This window comes from Oncorhynchus kisutch, linkage group LG28 (genome assembly GCF_002021735.2).
Source record: "Oncorhynchus kisutch isolate 150728-3 linkage group LG28, Okis_V2, whole genome shotgun sequence".
NCBI lineage: Eukaryota > Metazoa > Chordata > Actinopteri > Salmoniformes > Salmonidae > Oncorhynchus > Oncorhynchus kisutch.
The window spans coordinates 27,247,270-27,274,453 of record NC_034201.2 but is presented as its reverse complement, the minus strand read 5'-3'; the positions used below and the strand labels follow the sequence as shown (position 1 = coordinate 27,274,453).

Below are 27,184 nucleotides of genomic sequence, written 5' to 3'. Positions count from 1 at the left end.
CTAACCAAAGAGGAGATCCACGTGTACAAACTGCAGATAGACAGGCTCAAGAACCTGGTAGGATTATTATCTTGAAGATAATCTGAGTTGTTGATATGCAACGTCTCAAAGAAAATGTTTATTTGATGAAGTATCTCGCGGAGCAGCTAACCAAATTCTGCACAATTTTAGTTCTGGGTTAACCAGAACCTGATAAATGCTCACCAGTGTTAAATAATCAGAGTCCCAGACCCTCAAGTCGCAGCTTGATGACATAAGAATTGGGTACACACCTGTTAGATATGAGGCACTTTCATGTGCAACATAACCCATGAATCATGCTCTTCTTACAGTAAATAACACTATAGTCAAGAGTACCAGGAACTCCTGTCCAGTAAAATGTATTTTGAGATCACCGCATACATCACCCACAACCATTTAAGCATTGATTGAAGTTCTAGATCTGTGATGTGTATCATTTCAGTCTGACATGGTCATGCTGGCTCTGGAGGCAGCAGCTACATGTCCTCCAGCCTGAGCACAGCTCCCATCTCTATGAACTAGTATTGTGCATCCCGAATTTTTTTTTGAATAGGTAATGAAATGTCAAGATTCTGTACTTATCTTTCTATTTGGGGCTGAGGTACAAGGCAGATCCTTCCTCATTCAGTCTCAATATACTGAGGACACACCAGAGAATCTGCCTAGAGACCCAGCTCCATAGGGTTGAGATGGAACCTTGTTTTGGCAGGATTACTAACAAATAGCAACCCAATAAAGTCAACACTGTCCCAAATGATGTTCTGTGACTTACTGTATGAAGTGTTTCATATCAATAAAAGCACTGTGATGTACCACAATCAATGGGCTTGAGGTCAGGATTCATGCAATGTTCCCTCATTTGGGGAGCTCATTCAAGGTAAACTTAGGTTCTGTGGAGTGTTCAAGCCTTTGAACTAGTATTACCAAAGGTGTAGGGGGAAGCAAAGATTACAGAGACAATCTAGCACTGTCCACAAACCTCTCGCCATGACTTTATGAAAAGTTACAAAACCAGAGCTGAGGCCCCATCAGGTGATACAACACATTTAACATATCAATAAAAGCACTACCATGTACCACATTCAATGGGCTTGAGGTCTACTAGCATAATGCCAAAAGGTCAGGATTCACACCATGTCCACTATGCATCTTATAAAGGCAATGTTCAGGGAGCTCATTCAAGGTAACCGTTGCATGCCTTTTAAATGTGCATAACCTGATTGAATCCTGGCCAATGACATCTTGCTAGGTTAGAGACAATCTAGCACAGGCCACAAACCTCTCACCCTGACCTTATGAAAAATGTATAAACAGAAAAGTTACAAAACCAGAGTGAGGCCCCGTACACACATATACAGTCTAGATAGTATACTTTATTCTCTGCCTCCCTGCTGCTTCTTTTTCTTCTGTTTGATTGCAGACTGTGTCATCTTGGCCTTCTTGGCCAGCCCCTGTCCAGGTGTCTCTTCTCCTGGCTGTTTCTTATTTTTGTTCCTTTTCTTCTTTCCTTCCTCTGGTTTCCCCAAGGGGACTGTGTTGGCATCTGCTGCCCCTTTCTCAGAGACAGGCAATTGCTTCTTGCGGTTCTTTCTCTTTTTGGTTTCGGGCAGGAATCCTTTCTTCTTCTTGGGAGCGGTCGGCTCAGCCTGGTCCTCCTTGGTTTTCCTGATCCTGTCCTGTTTGGGCTTTCTGTTAAAGATGGAGCCACAAAAACATGGTATTAGAGCAGAGATTCTCAAAATGGGTCTGCAGCCAGATCTCAAAATAAATGTTAGTAATAATCAATAAAAAAATTATGTAGTTTACAATGTATGAGGCTGGTGAGCAACATGGGATATTGGTATCCACAAACGGCAGTTTTAAAGCTTAAATTAGTCCAAGTTCTCTCTGCCTCATGGCAAAATGTGTAGAATTGCATAAAAGTAGCTTAAACTGCAAAATCTTCTCTCCGATGCCAAGAGGCAGGCATTTACAATATTCCTTCCCAGGGCCCGAGACTAGGTTTGTCTGGCCATTCACTGCCGAAGTCATCGTAAAACTCCTTGTATCTCACTCGAGTTCTGAATATGACGGGGTTCCTGATGAATTCGCGGCAGGTAGCCTAGCGGTTAAGAGCGTTGGGTCAGTAACCAAAAGGTCGCTGGTTCGAGGCCAAGAGCAGACCAGGTTAAAAAAAATCTGATGCTCAGGTGTACAAGGCACTTAACCCTAATTGCTCTTTTAAGACTCTGGATGAGTGTAAAAAAGGGTCCCCTGCCCCAAAAAGTTGGATATCCCCTTGAAGGACAACTAACCAACCTGCTCTATGGGTATACTGCCACTGCAGCTCTTACCAATTTTCTGAAATAGTGGAAAGTATCAACATTGCTCACATCCAACAACAAAAAAACCTGTCAAGTAGGCCTCAATGATTATATGTTACTATGAGTATTGTTGGTACATTTAATTCCCTATGATATGGTAGTGTAACTGCAGACAGTGATTGTGTGGCAGAGTTACTCACATGACTCCAAAGTGTTTCATGACAGCCCAGTAGGTGTCCTCCATCTGCCCTGTCTTTTTGAAGCCCAGAACCTCTCTCATGGACTGAAGAACCTTCTTGAGGGGCTCCAGAGCCACAGACAGTTTCTGTAAAAAACACAGGAGACAAAGGCAGGTCAAAGAACCTACAAAAATCCTCCCATGTTAGTAGGACAGGCGAATGTGGTGAAATTAGAGTTGGATTACCTGCTGGTTGACATTTTTGACCAGGAACAGGCCAAGCTCCAGGGCTTTGACTAACTTCTCCTGGACCACCTTGTTCTTAGCGGTCTCAACTACAGTCTCCAGACTCTGAGGAGAACAACATCCACAACCATATCTGTAACGTCTTCTAAAATCAACAGCCCAGGGAGAGGTGATTTATCATCTAAGACAAACCTATAGATTGAACTGCATGAAAAACAATTGCTAGTTGATCTGAGTTTAATGTGATGTAGAGATTGATTCCTATGGTTTGCAGTTTCACGTTCTCTAATGTCTAAGCTTGGGTGAGGTGTTTGATGCCTACCGCTGCCACCTGGCCCACCGCCTTCTGAAGCAGCCCTGCCCAGGGGTCGCCCGCCAACAGCTGCTGTACCTCCCTGCTCTGCAGCCCCCGCAGCACCATGGCACTAGCCTGGCTCTGTGGAACACAAAGTCAAACCCTCAATGTGCAGATGTTATTCTACAGATCAGTGGTATTTACCATCAGGCTGAAAGGATAATTGGCTGGGACGAGTTAGGTTAGTCATTGTTTTAAAAGTGGAGCTGGTAGAAGTTGACCCATGGTTAGATGCTTATTTTTACTCCTAATTGTTGAGGTGAGGAGCCTGCTGGTCTTACTTGTTGGTGTTCTCTGATTCCTATTGTGATGTGTTCCACTGCAGTCTCCAATAGGTTCACACACAGAACCTACACACAACAGAAGATAATCACGGTTACACCAGCCACAAGAGGAAAATAATTATACAGTCCCTTGAGGGTAGTGTAGATAGAATAAGATTTGTTGCCGTTGTCTCACAGGGAAGCGGGTGAAGAGGTCGATGAACATCAGACCTGACAGAGGGCTCTTCCTGCGTGTCATGAAGGAGCGCAGAGCCCCTTTAAAGATGTCAGACACCCTCTCCACGTCCACGTTACCCATGAACCTCAACTGCAGCACAAGGAGATTTCAGCATATCAACAGGTTGGTTTTACACAAAAGACACAATAATAGTAAATACTCAGCGTACATTCAGGTTGGTAAAGAGACTATTTTATTTTTTATAAACCTTTTTTTAACTAGGCAAGTCAGTTAAGAACAAATTCTTATTTTCAATGACAGACTAGGAACAGTGGGTTAACTGCCTGTTCAGGGGCAGAACGACAGATTTGTACCTTGTCAGCTCGGGGATTTGAACTTGCAACCTTTCGGTTACTAGTCCAATGCTCTAACCACTAGGCAACCCTGCCGCCCCTAACCACTAGGCTACTTACCTCCTCAGTTGATAGAATTGTCTTGCCGTCTGCGGAGGCCCCGGGCACCCCCCCTCTCAGCACCTTGACCAGGTACAGAGATGCACTGAAGAAGTAGAGTGACACTGAGGAGTCCGAGAGCTTCTGGGCTTTGGTCATGAGTTTCTCCAGCAGGTCGTGGAGCTCCCCCTGTCTGTCACCTACGGTCTTACAGTACTGCTTGGCCCGGCATAGCTGGTTCCTGGGGGAGTAGAGGATAACGTTACTGACTGATCAGTATAGCAGAATAATACTGGAAAACTTGACAGGAATAGCTCAGTCTTCAATGAAGCTGCATCTGACAAGCTGTTCTATATAGGTGCCTAAAGAAGTAAAACATCCTGGCTTACATCTATTACATAGCTTGGTGCTTTGTGTTAATGAGTTTTAATACCGTTAACACTATTATATATGGCTCTAATGCACTGACATTTGGGAGCACAATAAAAGTATTTGATGAGTGTTTGTTTTAATGACAGGAAATCACTAAAAGTTTATGAATAAACTGTATGAGGGTTCCATGCTCAATCAGGCACAATGTACTCTCATGAGTCACTTGTGAGAGAAATGTTCAGCTGCCCCTTTAAATTAGAGTTAGAGGTAGTAGTCGTGGCCAAAAGTTGAGAATGACAAATATTCATTTTCAAAGTCTGCTGCCTCAGTTTGTATGATGGCAATTTGCATATACTCCAGAATGTTATGAAGAGTGATCAGATGATTTGCAATTCATTGCAAATGAACTGAATACCCCAAAAACATTTCCACTGCATTTCAGACCTGCCACAAAAGGACCAGCTGATTCTCTCTTTAACACAGGTGTGAGTGTTGATGAGGACAAGGCTGGAGATCCCTCTGTCATGCTAAGAGTTCGAATAACAGACTGGAAGCTTCAAAAGGAGGGTGGTGCTTGGAATCATTGTTCTTCCTCTGTAAACCATGGTTACCTGCAAGGAAACACGTGCCGTCATCATTGCTTTTCACAAAAAGGGCTTCACAGGCAAGGATATTGCTGCAATTAAGATTGCACCTAAATCGACCACTTATCAGATCATCAAGAACTTCAAGGAGAGCGGTTCAATTGTTGTGAAGAAGGCTTCAGGGCGCCAAAGAAAGTCCAGAAAGCGCCAGGATAGTCTCCTAAAGTTGATTCAGCTGCGGGATCGGGGCACCACCAGTAGAGAGCTTGCTCAGGAATGGCAGCAGGCAGGTGTGAGTGCATCTGCACACACAGTGAGGCGAAGACTTTTGGAGGATGGCCTAGTGTCAAGAAGGGTAGCAAAGAAGCCACTTCTCTCCAGGAAAAACATCAGGGACAGACTGATATTCTGCAAAAGGTACAGGGATTGGACTGCTGAGGACTGGGGTAAAGTCATTTTCTCTGATGAATCCCCTTTCCGATTGTTTGGGGCATCCGGAAAAAAGCTTGTCCAGAGAAGACAAGGTGAGTGATACCATCAGTCCTGTGTCATGCCAACAGTAAAGCATCCTGAGACCATTCATGTGTTTGGTTGCTTCTCAGCCAAGGGAGTTGGCTCACTCACAATTTTGCCTAAGAACACAGCCATGAATAAAGAATGGTACCAACACATCCTCGGAGAGCAACTTCTCCCAACCATCCAGGAACAGTTTGGTGACAAACAATGCCTTTTACAGCATGATGAAGCACCTTACCATAAGGCAAAAGTGATAGCTAAGTGGCTCGGGGAACAAAACATCAATATTTTGGGTCCATGGCCAGGAAACTCCAGACCTTAATCCCATTGAGAACTTGTGGTCAATCCTCAAGAGGCGGGTGGACAAACAAACAAAAAAACACACATTCTGACAAACTCCAAGAATTGATTACGCTAGAATGGGCTGCCATCAGTCAGGATGTGGCCCAGAAGTTACTTGACAGCATGCCAGGGCGGATTGCAGAGGTCTTGAAAAAGGGTCAACACTACAAATAGACTCTTTGCATCAACTTCATGTAATTGTCAATAAAAGCCTTTGACACTTATGAAATGCTTGTAATTATACTTCAGTATTCCATAGTAACATCTGACAAGCAGCAAACTTGGCGGAATTTAATATTTGTGTCATTCAAAACTTTTGGCCACGACTGTATATAGGGATGCGGTACCATTTGGGACAATAGGAGGAATGATTGGAAGCTATGAATCCACTTGTATTGTTCTCTAGCGTATGTTACTGTATCTGCAGCCTTTCAGTCATTGTGCTAACACTAGTTTGCATTGGCTCGCAAAACTACCTTTGACTTCCTGATAGGACATATCTAACATCACACTCTGAACTCTTGTTTCATATCATTTTTTGTATGACAAGTGGGGATGCATTCTGTACTCAGCCAATGATTTTGATATGCAGGATTCATACACATTATGACAACCAAATTTCCATGATCAACAATTGGAGGCATCTCCATGTACATATGGCACCCTCAGTAATTACTGGGACAGTGACACATTGTTGTTTTGGCTCTGTACTCCAGCACTTTGGATGTGAAATGATACAGTGACCATGAGGTTAAAGTGCAGACTCTCAGCTATACATTTTAGGGTATTTTAATCCATATCGGGTGAACAGTTTAGAAATTACAGCACTTTTTGTTCATAGTATTGGGCCAAATTCATTTGTGTATTAAAGTAGTCTAAAGTGTCATTTAGTCACATTTCTAGCAGGCAATGATTACATCAAGCTTGTGGACTCTACAAACTTGTTGGATGCATTTGTTTTGGTTGTGTTAGACTATTTTGTGCCCAATAGAAATGAATGGTATAATAATAATAATAATAAATTGTCATTGGAGTCACTTCAATTGTAAATAAGAATATAACACTTTTATATTAAAAGCACACGCTACCATGACTGCGGAGTTTCCTGAAAGAAACGTGAATAAGGATGAGTGAGAAAGTTAGACGCACAAATATCATACCCACTCAAAAATCCTAATCTCCCCTGTTGTTGCAATGGTGAGACATTAGCATGTCTGGGGGGTGTCATGTGCGTGTCTAACGTTCTCACTTATTGTATCATTTCAAATCCAAAGTGCTGGAGTACAAAGCCGAAACAAAAATGTCACTGTCCCAACAATTATGGAGGGCACTGTATAAAAAAAAAAGTATGCGTAATGTGGTATCGACACAGAGAGGCTGCCCTCTGATCCCATGACATTGAGCAAGGCACTTAACCCCCCACAAAGTAGAACCCCTGCTAGGCAACTGTATGAAACACATGTGGTCAGCCCTCAGTTGGAGAACTACTAGGTGTTCAGGCTCTTGATCAAGCCCTTTAATAAGGTCTGGTTGAGCAGTTCATTTCTAAACTGTGATTTGTTAGAGGGGGACAGAAATAAAAACCTGCACAACCATTAGTTCTCCTGGAGGATGGTTGACCACCCTGAATGTAAAACATTGCAACATTACAAATAAGTTATGCCTTTTGAAATAATTTGCTCATTCAAAATTTCAAGAGGTGAAATGGCTATGGTAGGCCCACACATCTTCAGGAAATTAACCTTTTCTAGTTCAGTCATTTATCTTAGCTACATTAGAGTTGTTTACTTTGCAGGCTGACTATTGTGTTACAATGTCCCATACATTAGATGCTCAAATCAACTGGAAGTATCTATAAAACAACTTTTGAAGCCACATAATCCAAAGGCAACATCTAATATTTGTTTCTACAATTAAATGTTCATGATTAGATTCACAGCGATTGAACCCAATCCCAACTAATACCATGGTAACGTGAATAGTTAGTTTTGTCAAAAATAATCATTTAAATTAGTCATATGAAATGTTTAAAAAAGCAAATCAACTTTGTATGGCCTTATTCGCGAGAGTCGGTGAAACGTTTTTTGGAACATCAATACATGCTAAAAATAGCTTAACAGTTAACTAGAGGGTACAATATATGTTTTAATTGGCTACCTAGTTAATCTGTTCTCTATCATTTTATAGGCCTACCTGCTGACGCAATGTCTGACTGTCTCTCTGTCCTTGAGCAACGGCCCACTCATCTTGCACTATGCAGGTGATGTGTGCAAACACAGATGCGCTTGTGACGTTCTGATCCTGGCTCATATGTTGATTTTATTTGATAAAATATTTAAAAACTGCCTATATAAATTACACGGGGGAAAAAATGATAGTAGTGTCTGTGTGTCTAATGGCACCAGCATGTCGTACTTGAAGATGTCTGCGGCCTTGCGGAGGAAGTCCTGCTCCTGCTGGTCACTCTCAGAACTCATGCCGCTCTCGATGACGCTGAGCAGGGGCTCCACCATGCCCAGCACCAGGGGGCTGCTGCCCTGCCTGGCCAGGAACACCTCAACCAGGTCCAGCACCTGGAACACAGCAAAGAACCAGGGTCAGCGCACCATGTACATAGGTGGGACCAGCACCAGAAGAACAAGAGGCAGTGTTAGAAATAGCACTGCTCGCAGCTATTGCAGTTGTTAGTATGTGCCCTGAAGACAGCACTAGGAGGAGCATTGGAAACATCACACCTTCCCACTCATAGAACTCATCTCTCTATCCAAACAGATGAGACAAAAATAGACCTTGATCTTGAAGTCCCTGACGAGGGTCTTTTCCTTTTTTAGCTTGTCCTTCTCATCCTTCTTAGCCTGCATCTTCTTCTTCTGTTCAAGGAACAGCGCTGCGATGCTGCCGTCCAGCTTCATCATGGCTTCATCGTCCAGTTCGTCGTCATCGCTGCCATCCTGTTCTGTGGCCTGTGACGGGCAGGAAGAAAGACCCAATCCAGTTAATGTCTAGAATACCCCGGCGCTGTGTATCAATGTCCTTTCTTTTGAATCCTCCACTTTACTGAATGAGAATTTCAACCTTGAAACCACTAGAAACCTATTCAGAGACTTACTACAAAATGCTTCTTTTTAAAATTTTAAATCAAGGCTAATAACAACCTTAGTTACCAGTAAATACAAACCCAGAGCTAGAACAGAATATCAATGACAGGAAAGACACCTACCAGAGCACCTTGGTTCTGTAGGACCTTCATCAGCTCAATGCGGAAGTTCTGATCCACCTCGCCCCCTTCCTCCATGGCCTCATCTTCACCCTCCTCAGAGTCGTCGTCTGATGCATCCGACTGTTCCTCCTTCGGAGGAAGCAAGTAATACATATATTTAAATATAAACAATCAATCTTATGGGATGCATTTTAAATGAAGGATATATTTAAGCAATAAGGCCCAGGGGAAGGAATATAAACGGATAAGGGTTCTTAGGCACGACGTGGAGTGCCTGGATACAGCCCTTAGCCATGGTATATTGGCCCTATACTAATATATCCTTCATTTAAAATACATTCCTAAACTAGTCTAGAGGGCGACCGATTAATCGGCATGGACGATAAATTAGGGCCGATTTAAAGTTTTCAGCATTTTTGGACGACCATTACATTGCAATCCGCGAGGAGACTGCGTGGCAAGCTGATCTGTTACGCGAGTGCAGCATCAAAAGGACCTGGTGGCTGCAACTTATAAAAAACAATCAATCAACCATGTGTAGTTAACGAGTGATTATATTATTACTAGCTTGTCCTGCGTTGCACATAATAAATGCGGTGCCTGTTAATTTATCATAGAATCACAGCCTACTTCAACTTCGCCAAACGGGTGATTTAACAAAAGTGCATTCGCGAAAAAAGCACAATTGTTGCACCAATGTACCTAACCATAAACATCAATGCCTTTCTTAAAATCAATACACAAGTATATATTTTTTTAAACCTGAATATTTAGTGAAAATAAATTAATGTTAGCAGGCAATATTAACTAGGGAAATTGTGTCACTTCTCTTGCGTTCAGTACAAGCAGAGTCAGTGTATATGCAGCAGTTTGGGCCGCCTGGCTCGTTGTGAACTGTGTGAAGACCATTTCTTCCTATAATTCGCATTATTTAAACCAAATTGAACACGTTTCATTATTTGAGACCAAATTGATTTTATGTATTATATTAAGTTAGAATAAGTGTTCAGTATTGTTGTAATTGTCATTATTATTATAAATAAATACAAATATTATTTTAAATGTTAAGAACCGTTTTAATTATTTTATTATATAGACTTTATTTATCGGACGATTAAACGGTATTGGCTTTCTTTGATCCTCCAATAAATCGGTATCGGTGTTGAAAAATCATAACCAGACGACATCTAAACCAGTCACCAACGTAATTAGAACAGTAAACAAGTCATGTGTCATACCACAGCTTTCAACCAATCAGCATTCAGGGCTCAAACTACCCGGTTCATAATCTTTAGAATACACTTTTGTGGACGTGGTCAGGTGTGAAACAACTGATCTGACCTCGATCTCTCCTTCATCCTCCTCTCCTTTCTTTTTAATGTCTTTCTTCTTTATTTTGTCTGAGTCTTGATCATCCGTCACCACGACGGCACTGTCCTCCTCATCTTTATCTGGGTCCAGAACCTAAATAAACAATGCCTCTAATTAATGGACATTCCTGTAATATATCCACAAACACTTTTACAAATCAACTAAAGTTTTACCATCAGTGAACACAATGTAATATATCAAAACTACAGCTCTGCAACAGTAAAGTATTCTTTAGTCTACACTTACATCCAAGATGGCGGTGAGGGCTCTGGCAGTGACGTGGGGACAGATGTTGGAGAAGACAGTCCGGCAGACGTGGCGGATGTGTCTACTGGGCTGGGACAGGAGTGAGAGCAGGATGTCCACTACCACCTCAGCCCAGTGGGGCTCCTCCTCTCCTCCTGCAGAACCTGGATCAATGGAGGACATGTGGTTACAGAGACATCACACCAAGGGCTGCCACATGAAACAGAGGATGGTATTTATCAAACCTTACTGTAAACCTGTGAAAGAGTATGGAGGGGTACTAGATAAATATATTGTTTACATTGTCCAATTTATGGAGGATGAGTACTTCCTTCCCTGTCAGAGATGAAGACCGGGGTGGATTGTAAAGTTTGTTGGCTCTGACACATGGCCTACAGATGTGTGGTCTTACCTGTTGCCTTCTTCTTGGACTTCTTTTCTTGGGCTTTCTCCATGCAATTCTGCAGATCCTGCATCAGGTCCACCAAATCCTCTGGAGCCTTTGCGGTACAAGCAAACACGTATACAGAAATGTGTGGGAAAAGAAAAAAGGTACAATTATGTATCTAATTTAAAAAAAATATATAATCTAAAATGTCCATAATACTATAACAATTATTTTTCTTCCCTCATTTGTTAGTTAATTGCTTACCTTGAACAGGTGAATGCCAACCAGCAGGAAGAGTTGTTGGAATGCAGAGGTCTCTGGAGTCTGGCCTTTCTTAGATTTCTTCATTAGAGTCCTTACTGACGCCAGCATACTAGATATCATAACAACAGGTTCACTACTGGCTTACATTTCTTACACCAACCTTTAAATCCCCCATCTCTACACGGTACATACCTGTCCCAGGTCCGTCTCTGCTCAGGGTTGAAGGGCTGGGTGCTCTGGGCATACTTTGGCTGGTTGAGCAGGGCGTTGGCATACTGCACGAGGCAGTAGATCCACATGGAGCCGTCACCCGTCACACCCTGCACGTGCCTCTGGTTGCGGGCCGCCACCTCGGGGGAGTCGCCCAGCAACGGCAGGTGGTTCATGTGCTGCAGGAGTCTGAAGGAGTTGGGAGGTTAGAGACGTGTTGATAGGGTGTGTAGAGTAACATAAATTAACTCATGCTGTGGCTTTTCATGAAATTGCCCCTTTAAAACCATACATGTTTAAAACTTAAGTGACTATTCCAGCCATGCTCTTCATATTTGACTACCCCACAGCTTGTGTTAGTTAAAGTGATAGTGTAATGTGTTATTTCACCCAAAGAAGGAGTTGATGACGACGACTCTGGTCTTCTCATCCAGGGGCACTGACAGAGTGGCTTCTGTCTCAGGTATGTCTGGGGTAGCTTTCTTAGCGTTAAAGAATGCGTGGAAAAAGACAAACCTGGTGCAATGGAGGATAAAACAATGGCTTAGCATCTATTAGGGATGTGCATCTTTCCCTTTCAAGATGATTCGATAAATGGGCTCCGATACGTTTTAGTTTGAAACAATTCAATGCACCAACATTTGTCGCATAAACACATTCATTTTTCAATCTGATGTTGATGGAGCTGGGCTCTCTAAGCCTGATCTGTCTGAGCTGTGTGTGTGTATATGGTGTCTGTACTATGTAGGCACCTGAGCTGAGCCGTAAGGGAGACTGGGTATCTACCACCCCACTACCAGAGGGATGTAGCCTGTATTTTGTCTCCCCACTTTAGTTCTGAAATCACCATCGCCCACTAATTAGCTTGTCATTTTTGCAGATTACAGAAAGTGGTTGCGTTGGTAATGTATCAATATGTATTGTTTACAAATTAGCTATGAACAATGAATATATAGAACAACTTTGGATTTGTGTTGAGATAGCACATTTCAGCAGTAGGCCGAATTAATTGAGGAAAACTCAGAATTTATGAACGGCCTGTTTCGCAATTCACAACATCATTGGTGATCAAAGATAGTTACTCAGCCAAGCCAACGTGGTGGTGCAGCACCACTCTTGTTTGAGGAGAACCCTGGCATAGTGACCATACTACATTTGGATCCAGTTGGGGTCCGCAGACCAATGCACTCGTCTTAACTTCTTTGGGACTGGGGGGCAGTATTGAGTAGCTTGGATGAATAAGGTGCCCAGAGTAAACTGCCTGCTACTCAGGCCCAGAAGCTAGAATATGCATATAATTAGTAGATTTGGATAGAAAACACTGAAGTTTCTAAAACTGTTTGAATGATGTCTGTGTATAACAGAACTCATATGGCAGGCAAAACCCTGAGAAAAAATCCAACCAGGAAGTGGGAAATCTGAGATCTGTAGGTTTTCAAGTCTTTGCCTATCCAATATACAGTGTAAATGGGGTCATATTGCACTTCCTAAGGCTTACACTAGATGTCAACAGTCTTTAGAACCTTGTTTCATGCTTCTACTGTGAAGGGGAAGCGAATAAGAGCTGTTTGAACCAGGTGTCTGGCAGAATGCCAGGAGCTAAATCACACATGCGTGGCCATGAAAGCGAGCTGCGTTCCCTTTCATTTCTAAAGACAAAGGAATTGTCCGGTTGGAATAATATTGAAGATTTTTGATAAAAACATCTTAAAGATTGATTATATACATCGTTTGACATTTTTCTACGAACTATAATGGAACTGTTTTGACTTTGTCTGGACTAAATGCATGCGCCTTGTGAATTTGGATTTGTTAACTAAACGCGCAAACAAAAAGGAGGTATTTGGACATAAATGATGGACTTTATCAAACAAAACAAACATTTATTGTGGAACTGGGATTCCTGGGAGTGCACTCCGATGAAGATCAAAAGGCAAGTGAACATTTATAATGCTATTTCTGAGTTGTGACACCTCTGCTTGGTTGAAAAATGGCTGTGTTTTTCTGTGGCTAGGCGCTGACCTAACATAATTGCACGGTGTGCTTTTACCGTCAAGTTTTAAAAAAATCTGACACAGCGGTTGCATGAAGGAGAAGTTTATAATTGTATGTATTACACTTGTATCTTAGATCAATGTTTATGATGAGTATTTCTGTAATTTGATGTGGCTCTCTGCACTTTCACCGGATGTTTGTTTGAGACAATGCATTTCTGAACATAACGCACCAATTTCTGTCTTTTGTGACACCTCTCCTTCTTTGGAAAATGGCTGTATGGTTCCCTGTGGCTAGGCACTGACCTAACATAAGCGCACGGTGTGCTTTCGCCGTAAAGCCTTTCTGAATTCAGACACTGTGGCTGGATTAACAAGAAGTTTATCTTTAAAATGGTGTATAATACTTGTATGTTTGGGGAATTTTAATTATGAGATTTGTTTGAATTTGGCGCCCTGCAATTTCACTGGCTGTTGGCGAGGTGGGACGCTAGCGTCCCACATATCCCTGGGAGGTTAAACATTTGAATCGGGAAACTGTGCGTATCGGCAAATCGCTACATTACGAATATAAACTGCCCTTCAGAATACATTGGTTGTAGTGATATAAATGTTAATATTATTACGTACATCCAACTTGGCACAGGAAAAAGATAACCCTTTGCTGCTCCCACAAGTGATACCACCAAGGCATTATTTAAAATCACTTGGCGGAGCAGCAAACAGTCCAGTGACATGATGTTTTCCCTGCAGTGAGATCTCTCACCTAGCTACATCCATCACTAGATCCTCCTCTCTCTTCACCTGGTTGTTCTCCACGATGGAGGTGAGGCGCGGAATGATCCATTTCCTCAGGCGGAATATACAGTTCTCTCTCCTAAGGATGGAGACAGTCAGCAATTCATTGGAAAGGCATATATTAAGTTCTAATGTGACATGCTATAAGGGTTCTACTCACTGGACTCCGCCCTCCTGGTTCTCCTTCTGCCTGCGGGTGCTGAAGTCCAGGCAGCTTTCCAGCTGGGGGTTGAGGAACATGTCTTTGAGCCAGTCCACGTAGCTCTGCAGGGCGGTGGGCCGCAGGTGCTGCACAACTCTCCAAAAGGAGGGCACCACGGGATAGCCCTGGTTGGTGAGCAGGGAGAAGGCCACCAACACCGCCAGCTGCTTCTCCGGTTCATCGCAGCCCTGCAGGAAGTCACCCACGTACGTCTCCATCTCGGGGGCAAACTTGAAGCGGTCTGGGAGCTGAGGGGGCGAGGTGAGCGCATAGTTTTTAATATATTGACTTAAAAGTAACTTTTTGGATAAGTCAGCATCTTGCTACACATGTTCTGTGACTAACTAAGACGCCTGCAGCATTACTATGTATTTCTATGACATGGTGCCGTCGTGAGTCAGACATTTGACCTGGTGCCGTCGTGAGTCAGACATTTGATGGGAGACTGACCTGAGCAGAGACCACGTGTTCCCCGTAGGCCCTCATCACCTCTCCATTTAGCACCTGTTTCAGCTGGACCAGGGTCAGCAAGGGCAGGGCACTGCCCAGCAGCCGGTAGCTCAGGTAACTGTGGCACAGAGAGAAGACCGCATGTTGGCACAGCTATGGACATTTGCGACAAAGGAAGGAAAACAGGAACATACACGTACATTGTGTGGGGAGGGGTGCTTGCAATAAATTTGAAAAATGACAGGGGAACAATTTTAAATGACAGGGGAACAATTTTAAATGACAGGGGTCTTGACAACAGAACATAGTTCAATCGTCTAATACTCAGGTTCAGGGTCCAAATGTAAGTGGGGAGCAATAGTCTTTTGACCCCAGTTCTGTGCTTACTGTGTGGGCCCTGGCTGGTCTTTTAACATTCCCTTGATTATTGTCTCCCTCCAGAAGAGCTCAAAGTTGTCCTCCTTCAGAGAGATCTGCAGCAGGTCCAGAGCCACCGCAGGCAGTAGGCGGTCCTTTTTGACAGAGCGGGCAGCCATCTTCAGTACCTCTGTTAACCTAGGGGAGAGGAAACACAGGTTTTGATTGTACATTTAGTCAAAGTGTGTGTGTGTGTGTGTCACCATGACCATGGAAGAAGAAACCTAGACATAGTGGTAAAAATCTGCTCACTTAGGGATATTGTCCATGGTAATGATTGTGGAGGTGCCCAGCAGCTTCTTCAGCTTCTTGGGCTTGAGCACCTGGGGGAACTTCTGCATGGCCACCAGGAGGAGCTGCAGCTGCTCGGGGGTGCTGAAGGCGGATGACAGGTCTGTCTGCAGAGCTCCCAGCAACACCTCCTCAAACACCTCCTCTGACGTCTGGAGAAACACAAACAACACCAAACACAAGTCATATTGACTGCACCCTTCCACACCAGGATTTATCACATTGGGACCCCATGAGAAGCAGGGTCCGACATTAAAGATGGCACATTAAAATGGCGAGTAAAATCAGGGCCAGTGGATCTTGTCAGGGCCAGTAATTTCTCAGCATGTTCCAGATCAACATTTACCTGCTACGTCGTAGTCCACCATTTTAAACCATTGAAGACTACATGCAGAAAAATCATGCTATTTGAATTTGAGCCATATGATTGGCCATTCATTCAAACACGACGATGCTACCGCTAGTCAAAACTTGTTGAGCACTCGAGCAGTACATGAGTTGATGCCTTTACAAACAGCACACGCAAGCTGTCCAGAGAAAAAACAAGCGTCCATCAATCTTTTGTTTATTTAACTAGGCAAGTCAGTTAAGAACAAATTTTTATTTACAATGACGGCCCACCCTGGCCACACCCCGATGATGCTGGGCCAATTGTGTGCTGCCCTATGGGACTTCCAATCACGGCTGGTTGTGATACAGTCTGGATTCTAACCAGGGTGTCTGTAGTGACTCCTCTAGCACTGAGATGCAGTGTCTTAGACCGCTGCGCCACTCGGGAGCCCCAATCTACTGGCTGAGCTTATTTATTTTAGAGAAATAGTTAACAGACTAGCAGTATGCTGGCTACGGTTGATAGTCTGCACAAAGAAAGCTACAAAAAGACACCTGGCATTCGTCTTGGCTAGCCTACTGTAGCCATGACGATATCTCTTTTGGAATGCAGAACGTCTTAAAAAGGGGGCAGCGTCCTATTTTGGAAAGTAGGAAAAAATTATCTTTACATTTTTTTGAATAAAAAAATGTATGCAATCAATACAATTCTAAAGAATGGAGTAATGACTTAGATTGCTAAATAATATTACACAACTTCAATACCATAATAACCAGATAGCTTATTAATAGCTGAATACAGAGAGAAAGCATTCCAACCTATAGGCCCTGCATGGTCCCAATGCATTTAAAAACGACACCATGTTCGGGCCAGTAGATTATTTATGAAGTATGAAGTAGAGCTGGCTGAGTCACTCACCTCAGACAAGATGTCCACCATGGTCTTCCTGGGAAGGTCCCGCAGGTGTTCTCTGTGAAGCGAGAGGCTCTGGAGGAGCTGGACACACTCCAGCACCACCTGCGGCTCCTGTCACACACACAGGTAAGTAAGCATACCAAACACACACTGAAAATTAGAGACAGAGCTAGGTTCCGCAGTAACAATAGATGGACATATCGACTGGGTTGGCTGACTTCATGAAAATGATGCAAGCATGACGAGGCTGGAAGGCGTGCATTGCTATGATTCTGAATGGTCAGATAGCTAGCAACAATGACAAGAAGCAACAATGACAAGAAACTGCAATGTAGGGAATCAAAGGTGGCTCGTTTCAGCTCATTGTATCTTGCTATTGATACGTCTTGTTTTTAGTTTTTTTGACTGATGTCAGGTCTATGCTAATATGGCTACAATAAAACATTGAGACTAAATATAAATATAACTAAAATAAAAAGCAACATGAAACAATTAACTATTTTACAGAGTTAGAATTCATATAAGGAAATCAGTCAATTGAAATCAATTCATTAGGCACTAATCTATGGATTTCATATGACAGGGAATACAGATATAATAGATATAACAATCCCGAGCTGACAAGGTAAAAATATGTTGTTCTGCCCCTCAACAAGGCAGGGCAAGCACACCCACTGTTCCCCGGTAAACCAGATTTGGTCTTAACTTACTTGTCTAGTTAAATTTAAAAAATGAAATGCTGTGCAACATCTCCCATTCATAGAGTTGATCATGTTCTTGATTGTGGCCATTGGAATGTTGTCCCACTCCTCAGTGGCTGTGAGAATTTGCTGGATATTGGCTTTAACTAGGACACGCATTCCAAACATGCTGAATGGGTGACATGTCTGAGTATTGTGGTGGGCCGGGCGCATGCTAGGTAGCCAGTTGTACTTTTTCTGTTGCACATTGGTGCAGCTGGCTTCCGGGTTAAGCGAGTGTGTTAAGTAGTACAGCTTGGTAGGGTGGTGTTTTGGAGGACACATTCCTCCCGACCTTCGCCTCTCCCTAGCCCGTACGGGAGTTGCAGCGATGGGACAACACTAACTACCAATTGGATATCTCAAAATTAGGAAGAAAACGGGTTAAGTAAATAAATAAAAAATAAAATGTCTGGTGAGGTTGCAGGGCATGAATCATTGGGACATTTTCAACTTCCAGAAATTGTACAGATCATTGCGACATGGGGCCGTGCATTATCATGCTGAAACCTGAGGTGGCGGCTGAGGATGAATGGCACAACAACGGGCCTCAGGATCTTGTCACAGTATCTCTGTGCATTTAAATTGCCATCAATAAAATGCAATTGTGTTTGTTGTCCGTAGCTTACGCCTGCCCACGCAATAACCCCACCGTGGGGCACACTGTTTGCATCAGCAAACCGCTTGCCCCCACGACATCATACACGTGGTCTGTGATTGTAAGGCCAGTTGGACGCATTGCCATATTCTCTAAAACAACGTTAGAGGCGGCTTATGATAAAGAAATTAACAATAAATTATCTGGCAACAGCTCTGGTGGACAGCCCTGCTGTCAGCATGGCAAATGCACACTCCCTCAAAACTTAAGACATCCGTGGCTTTGGGTTATGTGATAAAACTGCATATTTTACAGTGACCTTTTATTGTCCACAGCACAGGTGTGCTTCTTGATATGCCACACCCGTCAGGTGGATGGATTATCTTGGCAAAGTAGAAATGCTCACTAACAGGGATGTAAACAAATGTGTGCACAACAGAGAGAAATACGCTTTTTATGCAAATGGAACATTTCCGGCATCTTCTATTTCAGCTCATGAAACCAACACTTCACATGTTGCGTTTATATTTTTTGTTCAGTGTAGTTTACATGTTGTAAACAGTCTAAGCCAACCCCGTCTGTTTTGCCCCATAGTTCCGCACCCGTCAGTTTTGTTGCTAAACAACCAACCCGTCTATGAGCTCCTCCATTATCTGCACCAAACATGGTATACTAATCTTCTCTGCCAAGCCCTTGGGTTACCTGGTGTCATTCTTACCTTTGGAAGGCGTGTGGACTGAGACAAGGCAAGCACACCAAAGAAGTTCCCAAAAGCAGCATTTCTGATGAGTTTCTGTCAACACAAGATACAGTATAAAATGGAGATCTTCATTGGCCGATTACATTAAGTTTTGTGTTAGTAAAATGACTAATAAATATTTACCATGGTACACAGCATCTAACTTTAGTCATATCACATGCTCACCTTTTTCACTGTCACCAAGTTGTGCTTCTCTTTGATTTGATCAAATGCGGTACGCAGAGATACCTCCTCAAACACGCTCAGGACCTGACAACCAAACCAATGAAAGAGAAATGATGCTTAAGTCACATCATCTTCTAACATGTTATGTAATAACACCTTAATAACTCATTCGTTAGACATGTACAAAGACGCAGGATTTTGCTGAGCCATTAGATGTATAGTAGGGTGGCCACCCACTGCCATGAGTGGGTGAAAACGCACTTTGGTGATGAAATTTCACTTTCTTATGTTATAAAATAGTTTACCAAGACAAATATGATTGTTCCTGTTCTGAATCGTTCAGGGGGTCTTTTAATTCACCGTATATATCCATAGTCAGATTTTGTAACCTAATACATCCGATAAGCACAGAACTATGTTGACAGAGCAGTGCAGCTTTCTCACTGCAACTTTTGAGGTTTTTACATGTCGTCCTCTTCAATGTTTCCATAGGTTGCAAAAAAAAACGAAATTAGCATGACACTAGCTGAATTAAATGTAAAAGGATTTGAGAATAAAAGCTTGCTGTATGCTCAGTGCTCCATTGACATTTCACAGATACGCTTGTTTTGTGCAAAATCTTTGAAGAACAGGAAAATTGCATCAATATGAAAACGGTATACTAAAATACTACATCACGTCTCAAAATCAATATTTATCTTCCCTCTATCTTGTTTTATGTCCTGTGGATTCTAGAAGAACGATGAGATCAACAGGTCAGTGAGCCTGTCAGGTAGCCTTCATTCTCACACAGCATCCAGCCTAGCTGACATGGTGCTGTGCAATTTTCCTTATTTTTTCTCCCTCTGGCCTTCATTGACTTAGTCACCCTAATTTTGGCCATCTTACAAGGGTAAAAACTCCAATGAAGTAAAGTACTTAAGTTAAAAATACTTGAAAGTACTACTTAAGTCGTTTTTGGGGGTATCTACTTTATTTATATATATTATTGACAACGTTTACATTACTAAAGGAAATAATCTACTTTTTACTCCATACATTTTCCCTGAAACACAAAAGTACTTGTTACATTTTGAATGCTTAGCAGGACAGAAAATTGTCCAATTCGCACACTTATCAAAAGAACATCCCTGGTCATCCCTACTGCCTCTGATCTGGCAGACTCACCAAACACAAATGTTTTGTTTTTAAATGATGTTGACCCTGGCTATCCACAAATAATTGTTTTAAAAACAAAAAAATTGTGCCACCTGGTTTGCTTAATATAAGGAATTTTAAATGATTTATACTTTAATTTTTGATACTTAAGTACATTTTATCAATTACATTTACCTTTGATACTTAAGTATTTTTAAAACCAAATACTTTTACTCATGTAGTGTTTTACTGGGTGACTTTCACTTGAGTCATTTTCTATTAATAACATATCTTTACTTTTACGCAAGTATGAGAATTTGGTACTTTCTCACCACTGAAAAACGCCAATAACTTTGAACGGATTATAATAGCAACATGCGGTTTGGACCATTGGTTTTCTCGTAAGACTATCTACACAATTAACATTGTTTTACCCATTTGTCAAAATATGCATGTTTGATTGCATTACCTGTCCCAAAGCCAAACTGAAGCCTGGCCGGGCAGCCTCTCTGGTGTGTGCCAAGCCATCCACCAGTCTCTTCAGAGTGTACTTCAGCTCATCTGACTAGAAAGGAAAGACAAGACGTTATGGCTAAATGTCAAGAACTGGATGGCTCCATAAAGTTAACATAAAATGTACGTGTGGTAGCACCTACCCCTTCCAAAGAGAGTTTGACAACTCAAATGGATAGAATTAGAGTAAGACGCATGCCAGCAATCAAAGCTCACAATTCAACCCACATGGCCATGTGTGAAATAATATTCCTGGGCATCTCCAGTAGTTAGCAACGTTAGCCTCACTAGCTAGCCATACTGCTCAGCGTTTTACAGCTGTACTAATCTGGAAATTGATAACGTTATGGCTTGCTCTAAAGTGCAACACCCACGAATATCATAATGTGACAATGTGCCTGGCTAACTACGGTCGATAGTTTAGCAAAATAAGTAGGCTATGTTAGCTAACTGTTAGCTAGCTAGCAACTGAGAGCAGACCCAAATACACCAACCTTTTCACTCTTCTTCAGATATTGTATGAGATTTTCAATGGCTTTCAGCCGTATATCTTGTTCAGGTTTAGCGATATCCCAGAAGAAGTCCAGGAACTCGCGGTTTTGTTGGAGAATACCCTTTGCATCCTTAATTTTTGGTCGCACTGGTTCATTTTCAATCTCCCCCATATCTAAATGCATCGTAGTGGCCATGCATGCCATGTGACAATTTGGAGAAAACCGTGCATGACCCCAGCATCAAAAAAAAAGTACATCTTCCGGGTTCAAAGGAAGTCCCTTTTCTTCACGGGCCATCCAGCTTTTGTAAACGGTCAGAATTGGGATGCTGGTTTACACAGGCATCCCAATTCTGACCGTTTCCCCAATTATTGGCAAAATAACTGCGCGGACTGGTCAGAAAGACACATTAGTGGAAATGGATAAAAATTGGGCTGCCTGTGTAAACACAGCCGTTGTAGCCTATACTGTGGTGTATGGTGATAATGGCTACTCAGCATAACATCTTTGAACTCGTGCTTCTGCAGCTTAATCTGTAACAGTTGTCATATGAAGCAAAATATACAGTACGAGGCAAAAGTTAGGACACACCTACTCATTCAAGGGGTTTTCTTTATTTTGATGATTTTCTACATTGTAGAATAATAGTGAAGACACCAAACTATGAAATAGCACATATGGAATCATGTAGTCATGTAGTAAGAAATCGAAAATTTTATTTTCTGTTTTAGAGTCTTGAAAGTAGCCACCCTTTGCTTTGATGACAGCTTTGCACACCCTTGGCATTCTCTCAACCTAGTTCACCTGGAATGCTTTTCCAACAGTCTTGAAGGAGTTTCCACATATGCGGAGCACTTGTTGCCTGCTTTTCCTTCACTCTGCGGTCCAACTCATCCCAAACTATCTCAATTGGGTTGAGGCCGGATGATTGTGGAGGCCAGGTCATCTGATGCAACACTCCATCACTCCCCTTTTTGGTCAAATAGTCCTTACACAGCCTGGAGGTGTGTTTTGGGTCATTGTCCTGTTGAAAAACAAATGATAGTCCCACTAAGCGCAAACCAGATGGGATGGTGTATCGCTGCAGAATGCTATGGTAGCCATGCTGGTTAAGTGTGCCTTGAATTCTAAATAAATCACTGACAGTGTCACCAGCAAAGCACCCCCACACCATCACACCTCCTCCTCCATGCTTCACGGAGGGAACCACACATGCAGAGATCATCTGTTCACCTACTCTGCGTCTCACAAAGACACGGTAGATGAAACCTAAAAATCTCAAATTTGGACTCATCAGACCAAAGGACAGATTTCCACCGGTCTAATGTAAATTGCTCGTTTTTCTTGGTCCAAACATGTCTCTTCTTATTATTGGTGTCCTTTAGTAGTGATTTCTTTGCAGCAATTCGACCATGGAGGCCTGATTCACGCAGTCTCCTTTGAACAGTCTATGTTGAGATGTGTCTGTTATGTGAACTTTGTGAAGCATTTATTTGGGCTGCAATCTGAGGTGCAGTTAACTCTAATGAACTTATCATCTGCAGCAGAGGTAACTCTGGGTCTTCCTTTCCTGTGGCAGTCCTCATGAGAGCCAGTTTCATCATAGCGTATGATGCTTTTTGCAACTACACTTAAAGAAACTTTTAAAATTCTTGAACTTTTCCAGATTGACTGGCCTTCATGTCTTAAAATAATGATGGACTGTCGTTTCTCTTTGATTATTTGATGCTGTTCTTGACATAATATGAATATGGTATTTTACCAAATAGGGCTCTCTTCTGTATACCACCCCACCTTGTCACAACACAACTGATTGGCTCAAACGCATTAAGAATGAAAGAAATTCCACAAATGAACTTTTAAGAAGGCCCACCTGTTAATTGAAATGCATTCCAGGCGAATACCTCATGAAGCTGATTGATAGAATGCCAAGAGTGTGCAAAGCTGTCATCAAGGCAAAGGCTGGTTACTTTGAAGAATCTCAAATATAAAATATATTTTGATTTGTTTAACACTTTTTAAGTTACTACATCATTCCATATGTGGTATTTCCTAGTTTTGATGTCTTCACTATTACTCTACAATGTAGAAAATAGTAACATAAGGAAAAACCATGGAATGAGTAGGTGTGTCCAAACTTTTGACTGGTACTGTACATTTGGTCATATTTGCAGATTCACAGACTATTTGGACTTTTTCACTATTATATACATCATTGGTAATAACCTAATCACATAATAAGGGCATCTGTTTGGAAACATTTATCTTTATAACTGGACGTTTTCTCCAAAGACTTCTTCATAAACTACAGCGACAAGTGTTTTTCTGCAACAGTCATTACTATTGTTTTCCATGAAGAACATACTTTTTACTTCAAGCTGTATTGCATTGCATAGTGGTTTTCATCCCTGGTCCCAGAGGGCCACACTACAGCACCTGCAATGTGAGGACCCCTAGGACCAGTAGAGAAGAGCATTGAAATATTTCTACAGTTACGACAAAGCAAATTCCAAAGTCCATTTAAAAACCATGTTCTATGTGCATCAGGGCCATGTTCTATGTGCATCAGGGCCATGTTCTATGTGCATCAGGGCCATGTTCTATGTGCATCAGGGCCATGTTCTATGTGCATCAGGGCCATGTTCTATGTGCATCAGGGCACTGTCCTTAATGCACATGGTGGAATGTGTCATTTCTCGCACCCTCTTTAAACACAGTTAAGTAGGAAATATTTTAGAGGTGGTCGACTAGACTCTCTGTCCAGCCTGCTGATCAGGATGGATGTGGTGTGGAGTTCAGTTAGAAACAGGAAGCTCGTTCTACTCTCCCCCTTAACAGCTCTGTCACAGCAGCCTGTCTGTAAATGGAGCTGTCAGTGAGATGGAGGTGGCCTGAAGAGGCTTTACTGAAGGTGAGAACAACACAATACATGTACTTCTATTGTCTCATGTTTAAGAGTGTAGGAGCAGCTTGGTTGGGGAAAGATATTTGTTTAACACTTCTGAAGTTGAAGGGGTTCAACTTCAGAGAGACACATCATGTCATGTTGTTGTCATCCTCACACCAGGGTGAAGACTTGATTTGATTTGGTATGATGAAGTAAAGCTGAGCGTGTAAAGAAAATTAAATTAACATTACAAAAATAATTTGATGGTAAACTTTTGTACAATTAAGACAATGTAACTATTTCTGTTTAACTGTATAGCCTACATGTGTCAAATACTGTATCTTCTCTTTGGAATAAAAATGATAGACCAGTCATTAATACTTTATTAGTTTTTATTAGTAATGTAGATCATAGTAACTATTATGCTCAAGGTAGTTAAACATACTAAATGTATTCCTAAGTTTGATCAATACCAATTGTACATGATATGCCTCTTCCCTATCTCTATAAATGTGACTTTTATACCTTTTATCACAAAATCTGCTATAATTTCCCTTAACTGAACCAATGTCTTTCATCAAAGCTGAAAGTGTTCTTATCTTTTGATGCAGATACTGTATCACTGAACCAACAGGGATGTATTGAATACAATACCATCATCATTCTTCCTTGAAAACACAATGGCATGAGGCTATAGCTCTGTGATGACCACACACATCTTGTTGTTATCTGTAGACGTAGGTTGTTTACAGGAACACATTAGCAATTTTAGTGTGGGGTTTTCTACAGTTTTGTCTTCCGTTTCACTTTGTTTGGGTGCCTATAGAAATGCGATGGAAGCAATCATTAAACCCTTGGTCAGTATCTGATTAACTTGAGATCTTTTTAAGACAACATTGGGTGTGCAGGAGATTTGTGCCGTTACAGCTGAATAAGGAACAAGTTTGGCCAACACCTGTGGAAGAGAGAAAGCAGTAATACATTCTAATAGGGATACCAAACAAATATTCTAAGTTCTTTTTAGTAAAGTGAAAAACAGCAGTAAGCAACTGTTCTTGGTGAATTACTTATACAGATGAAAACTATGAAGGAAATACATTAGATTATCCCAAAGAAAAATGCATTGTTGTGCTACTTTTCCCCTTTAAGTATGATAGCCATCTTCAGCCTACAAGGATCTGTCCTCACAGTTGTGTCTGTGGCATCGCTCAGTGTTTTCTCCGCTTTCTGCCTGTGGTGCAGGAGGAAAACCAGTGAGTAGCACTGTATTAAATATTATGAAATGTATTACAATGTATTACATGTTACACTAATCAACCTGTACAATGTCATGAAATCAATTTGTCATGTAGCACTAAAGCTAAATCAATGTACCTAACTTACTTAATTTGCCACTTTGACTTGTTATGAAATAATTGCACCGAATCAGTCAGTGTAGTGTAAAAAAACATTAGGAACACCTTCCTTATATTAAGTTGCACCACATTTTGCCCTCAGAACAGCCTCAATTCGTCGGGGTATGGAAATCGTTCCACATGGATGCTGGCCCATGTTGACTCCAATGCTGGCTAGATGTCCTTTGGGTGGTGGACTGCTCTTGATATACACGGGAAACTGTTGAGCGTGAAAAACCCAGCAAAGTTGCAGTTCTTGACACACTCAAACCGGTGTGCCTGGCACCTACTACTATACCCCGTTTCAAGGCACTTCAATAGTTTGTCTTGCCCATTCGCCCTCTGAATGGCACACATTAACAATAAATGTTTCAATTGTCTCAAGGCGTAAAAATCATTCTTTGACTTGTCTCCTCCCATTCACACATTTGAAATGGATTTAACAGGTGACATCAATAAGGGATCATAGCTTTCACCTGGTCATGTCATGGAAAGAGCAGGTGTTCCTAATGTTTTGTACACTCAGTCTAAGTGCCATTAAATACAATTGTCACCCATATCTGTAGAAATAATACATGAAGAGAATCAAATGTATGACCCTCAAATATTGTAAGTATAACATAAACATAGATATGAAATAATTGATGCACTGTAGGACCGATTGTGATCTTATGGATATGGTGAATATTACATAGATGAATAGAAAAATTTGTGTATGTATTTTCTAATGTGAAATTCATAAAATAGGAATTTTCTATCATTCATAAAATAGTTGTTTCTATTCTAACATTACAGTTTAATTACATGTTGTAAAACAATTTAACCAAATTATTGGCTAATATATTACAATATGATTTTAGCTTACATAACTCTGCCCACTCCACAGCAAAGGTAGAAGATTTGCAGTTATGCGATCTCAAACAGGTAAACTGACATTGTGATTCATCATACCATTTGGGGCAGTTTCACAAGCAGGACCAGTCTTATTCTACTTAAATTAATCCAGATTAATAATGGATTTTACCGATTGTGATATCTCTTCTCACATTGAATGATTGAATGAATCTAATGAATATGCTATGGCTATCTTGTGCTGATCAACAGTAAATTATATGTTCTCACCACTGAATCATTGTCAATTGAATTTTTTGAGGGGGGTTTCTAGTCACATGACCCAACCAGACAATAAGAGACCTGCCTCCAACACCAGTGTAACAACCTGGTCTCTGATTATTTCGTATTGTTCTGTATCTATATCCGTGACACTCCATTTAGTATGATATGTTATGTTTCGTATGGTGTGTATTAATTTGTGGATGTCCAACACCGATTCGTATGATATGTTATAAATTATCATTCGTATTGTATGTTATGATTTTGAAAAATGTGCAATATGTTACGAATTTGTAAAACGTATGATACAGTATGTTATGAATTCTAGCTAGGTGGCTAACGTTAGCTAGCTGACTAACCTTAGCTAGGCTAGGGATAGGGTTAGGGGTTAGGGTTAATGTTAGGGTTAAGTTTAGGAGTTAGGTGAAAGGGTTACGGTTAGGGTTAGGGTTAGCTAAAAGGGTTAAGGATAGGGT

At 41.6% G+C, this 27,184-nt stretch overlaps 1 protein-coding gene and 1 long non-coding RNA gene across 2 annotated transcripts; one reads left to right on the top strand and one right to left on the bottom strand.

Annotated features, from left to right (window-relative positions):
• Positions 1 to 980: 980 nt before the first annotated feature.
• On the bottom strand, positions 981 to 21,589 carry LOC109872496 (myb-binding protein 1A-like protein). Its single transcript, XM_020463756.2, has 26 exons — positions 21,315 to 21,589; positions 20,777 to 20,872; positions 19,171 to 19,254; positions 18,964 to 19,038; positions 16,911 to 17,018; positions 15,623 to 15,813; positions 15,341 to 15,508; positions 14,954 to 15,071; positions 14,462 to 14,751; positions 14,270 to 14,380; positions 11,900 to 12,025; positions 11,492 to 11,698; positions 11,300 to 11,408; positions 11,060 to 11,147; positions 10,648 to 10,811; positions 10,372 to 10,494; positions 9,031 to 9,159; positions 8,600 to 8,773; positions 8,226 to 8,383; positions 4,018 to 4,237; positions 3,563 to 3,694; positions 3,385 to 3,453; positions 3,071 to 3,184; positions 2,749 to 2,853; positions 2,525 to 2,649; positions 981 to 1,710 (listed from the first exon to the last, which is right to left on the bottom strand). The coding sequence occupies exons 1-26, from the start codon at positions 21,516 to 21,518 to the stop codon at positions 1,395 to 1,397; spliced, it is 3,804 nt and encodes a 1,267-aa protein (XP_020319345.1). The 5' UTR covers positions 21,519 to 21,589; the 3' UTR covers positions 981 to 1,394.
• Positions 21,590 to 24,151: 2,562 nt separating this feature from the next.
• LOC116358142 (uncharacterized) lies at positions 24,152 to 26,214 on the top strand. Its single transcript, XR_004206024.1, has 3 exons — positions 24,152 to 24,225; positions 25,351 to 25,454; positions 26,162 to 26,214. It is a non-coding gene; the product is annotated as an uncharacterized LOC116358142 (long non-coding RNA).
• The last annotated feature ends 970 nt before the right edge of the window (positions 26,215 to 27,184 follow it).

Bases quoted from the DNA above. Each gene is read 5' to 3' on its own strand.
- LOC109872496 (XM_020463756.2), bottom strand. From the start codon at position 21,518: ATGGCATGCATGGCCACTACGATGCATTTAGATATGGGGGAGATTGAA. The intron at 11,409-11,491 runs GTATGTACCGTG...TATGATATCTAG, and splicing joins CAGAGACGGACCTGGGACAG to TATGCTGGCGTCAGTAAGGA. The intron at 2,854-3,070 runs GTAGGCATCAAA...TGTTCTCCTCAG, and splicing joins CGGTGGGCCAGGTGGCAGCG to AGTCTGGAGACTGTAGTTGA.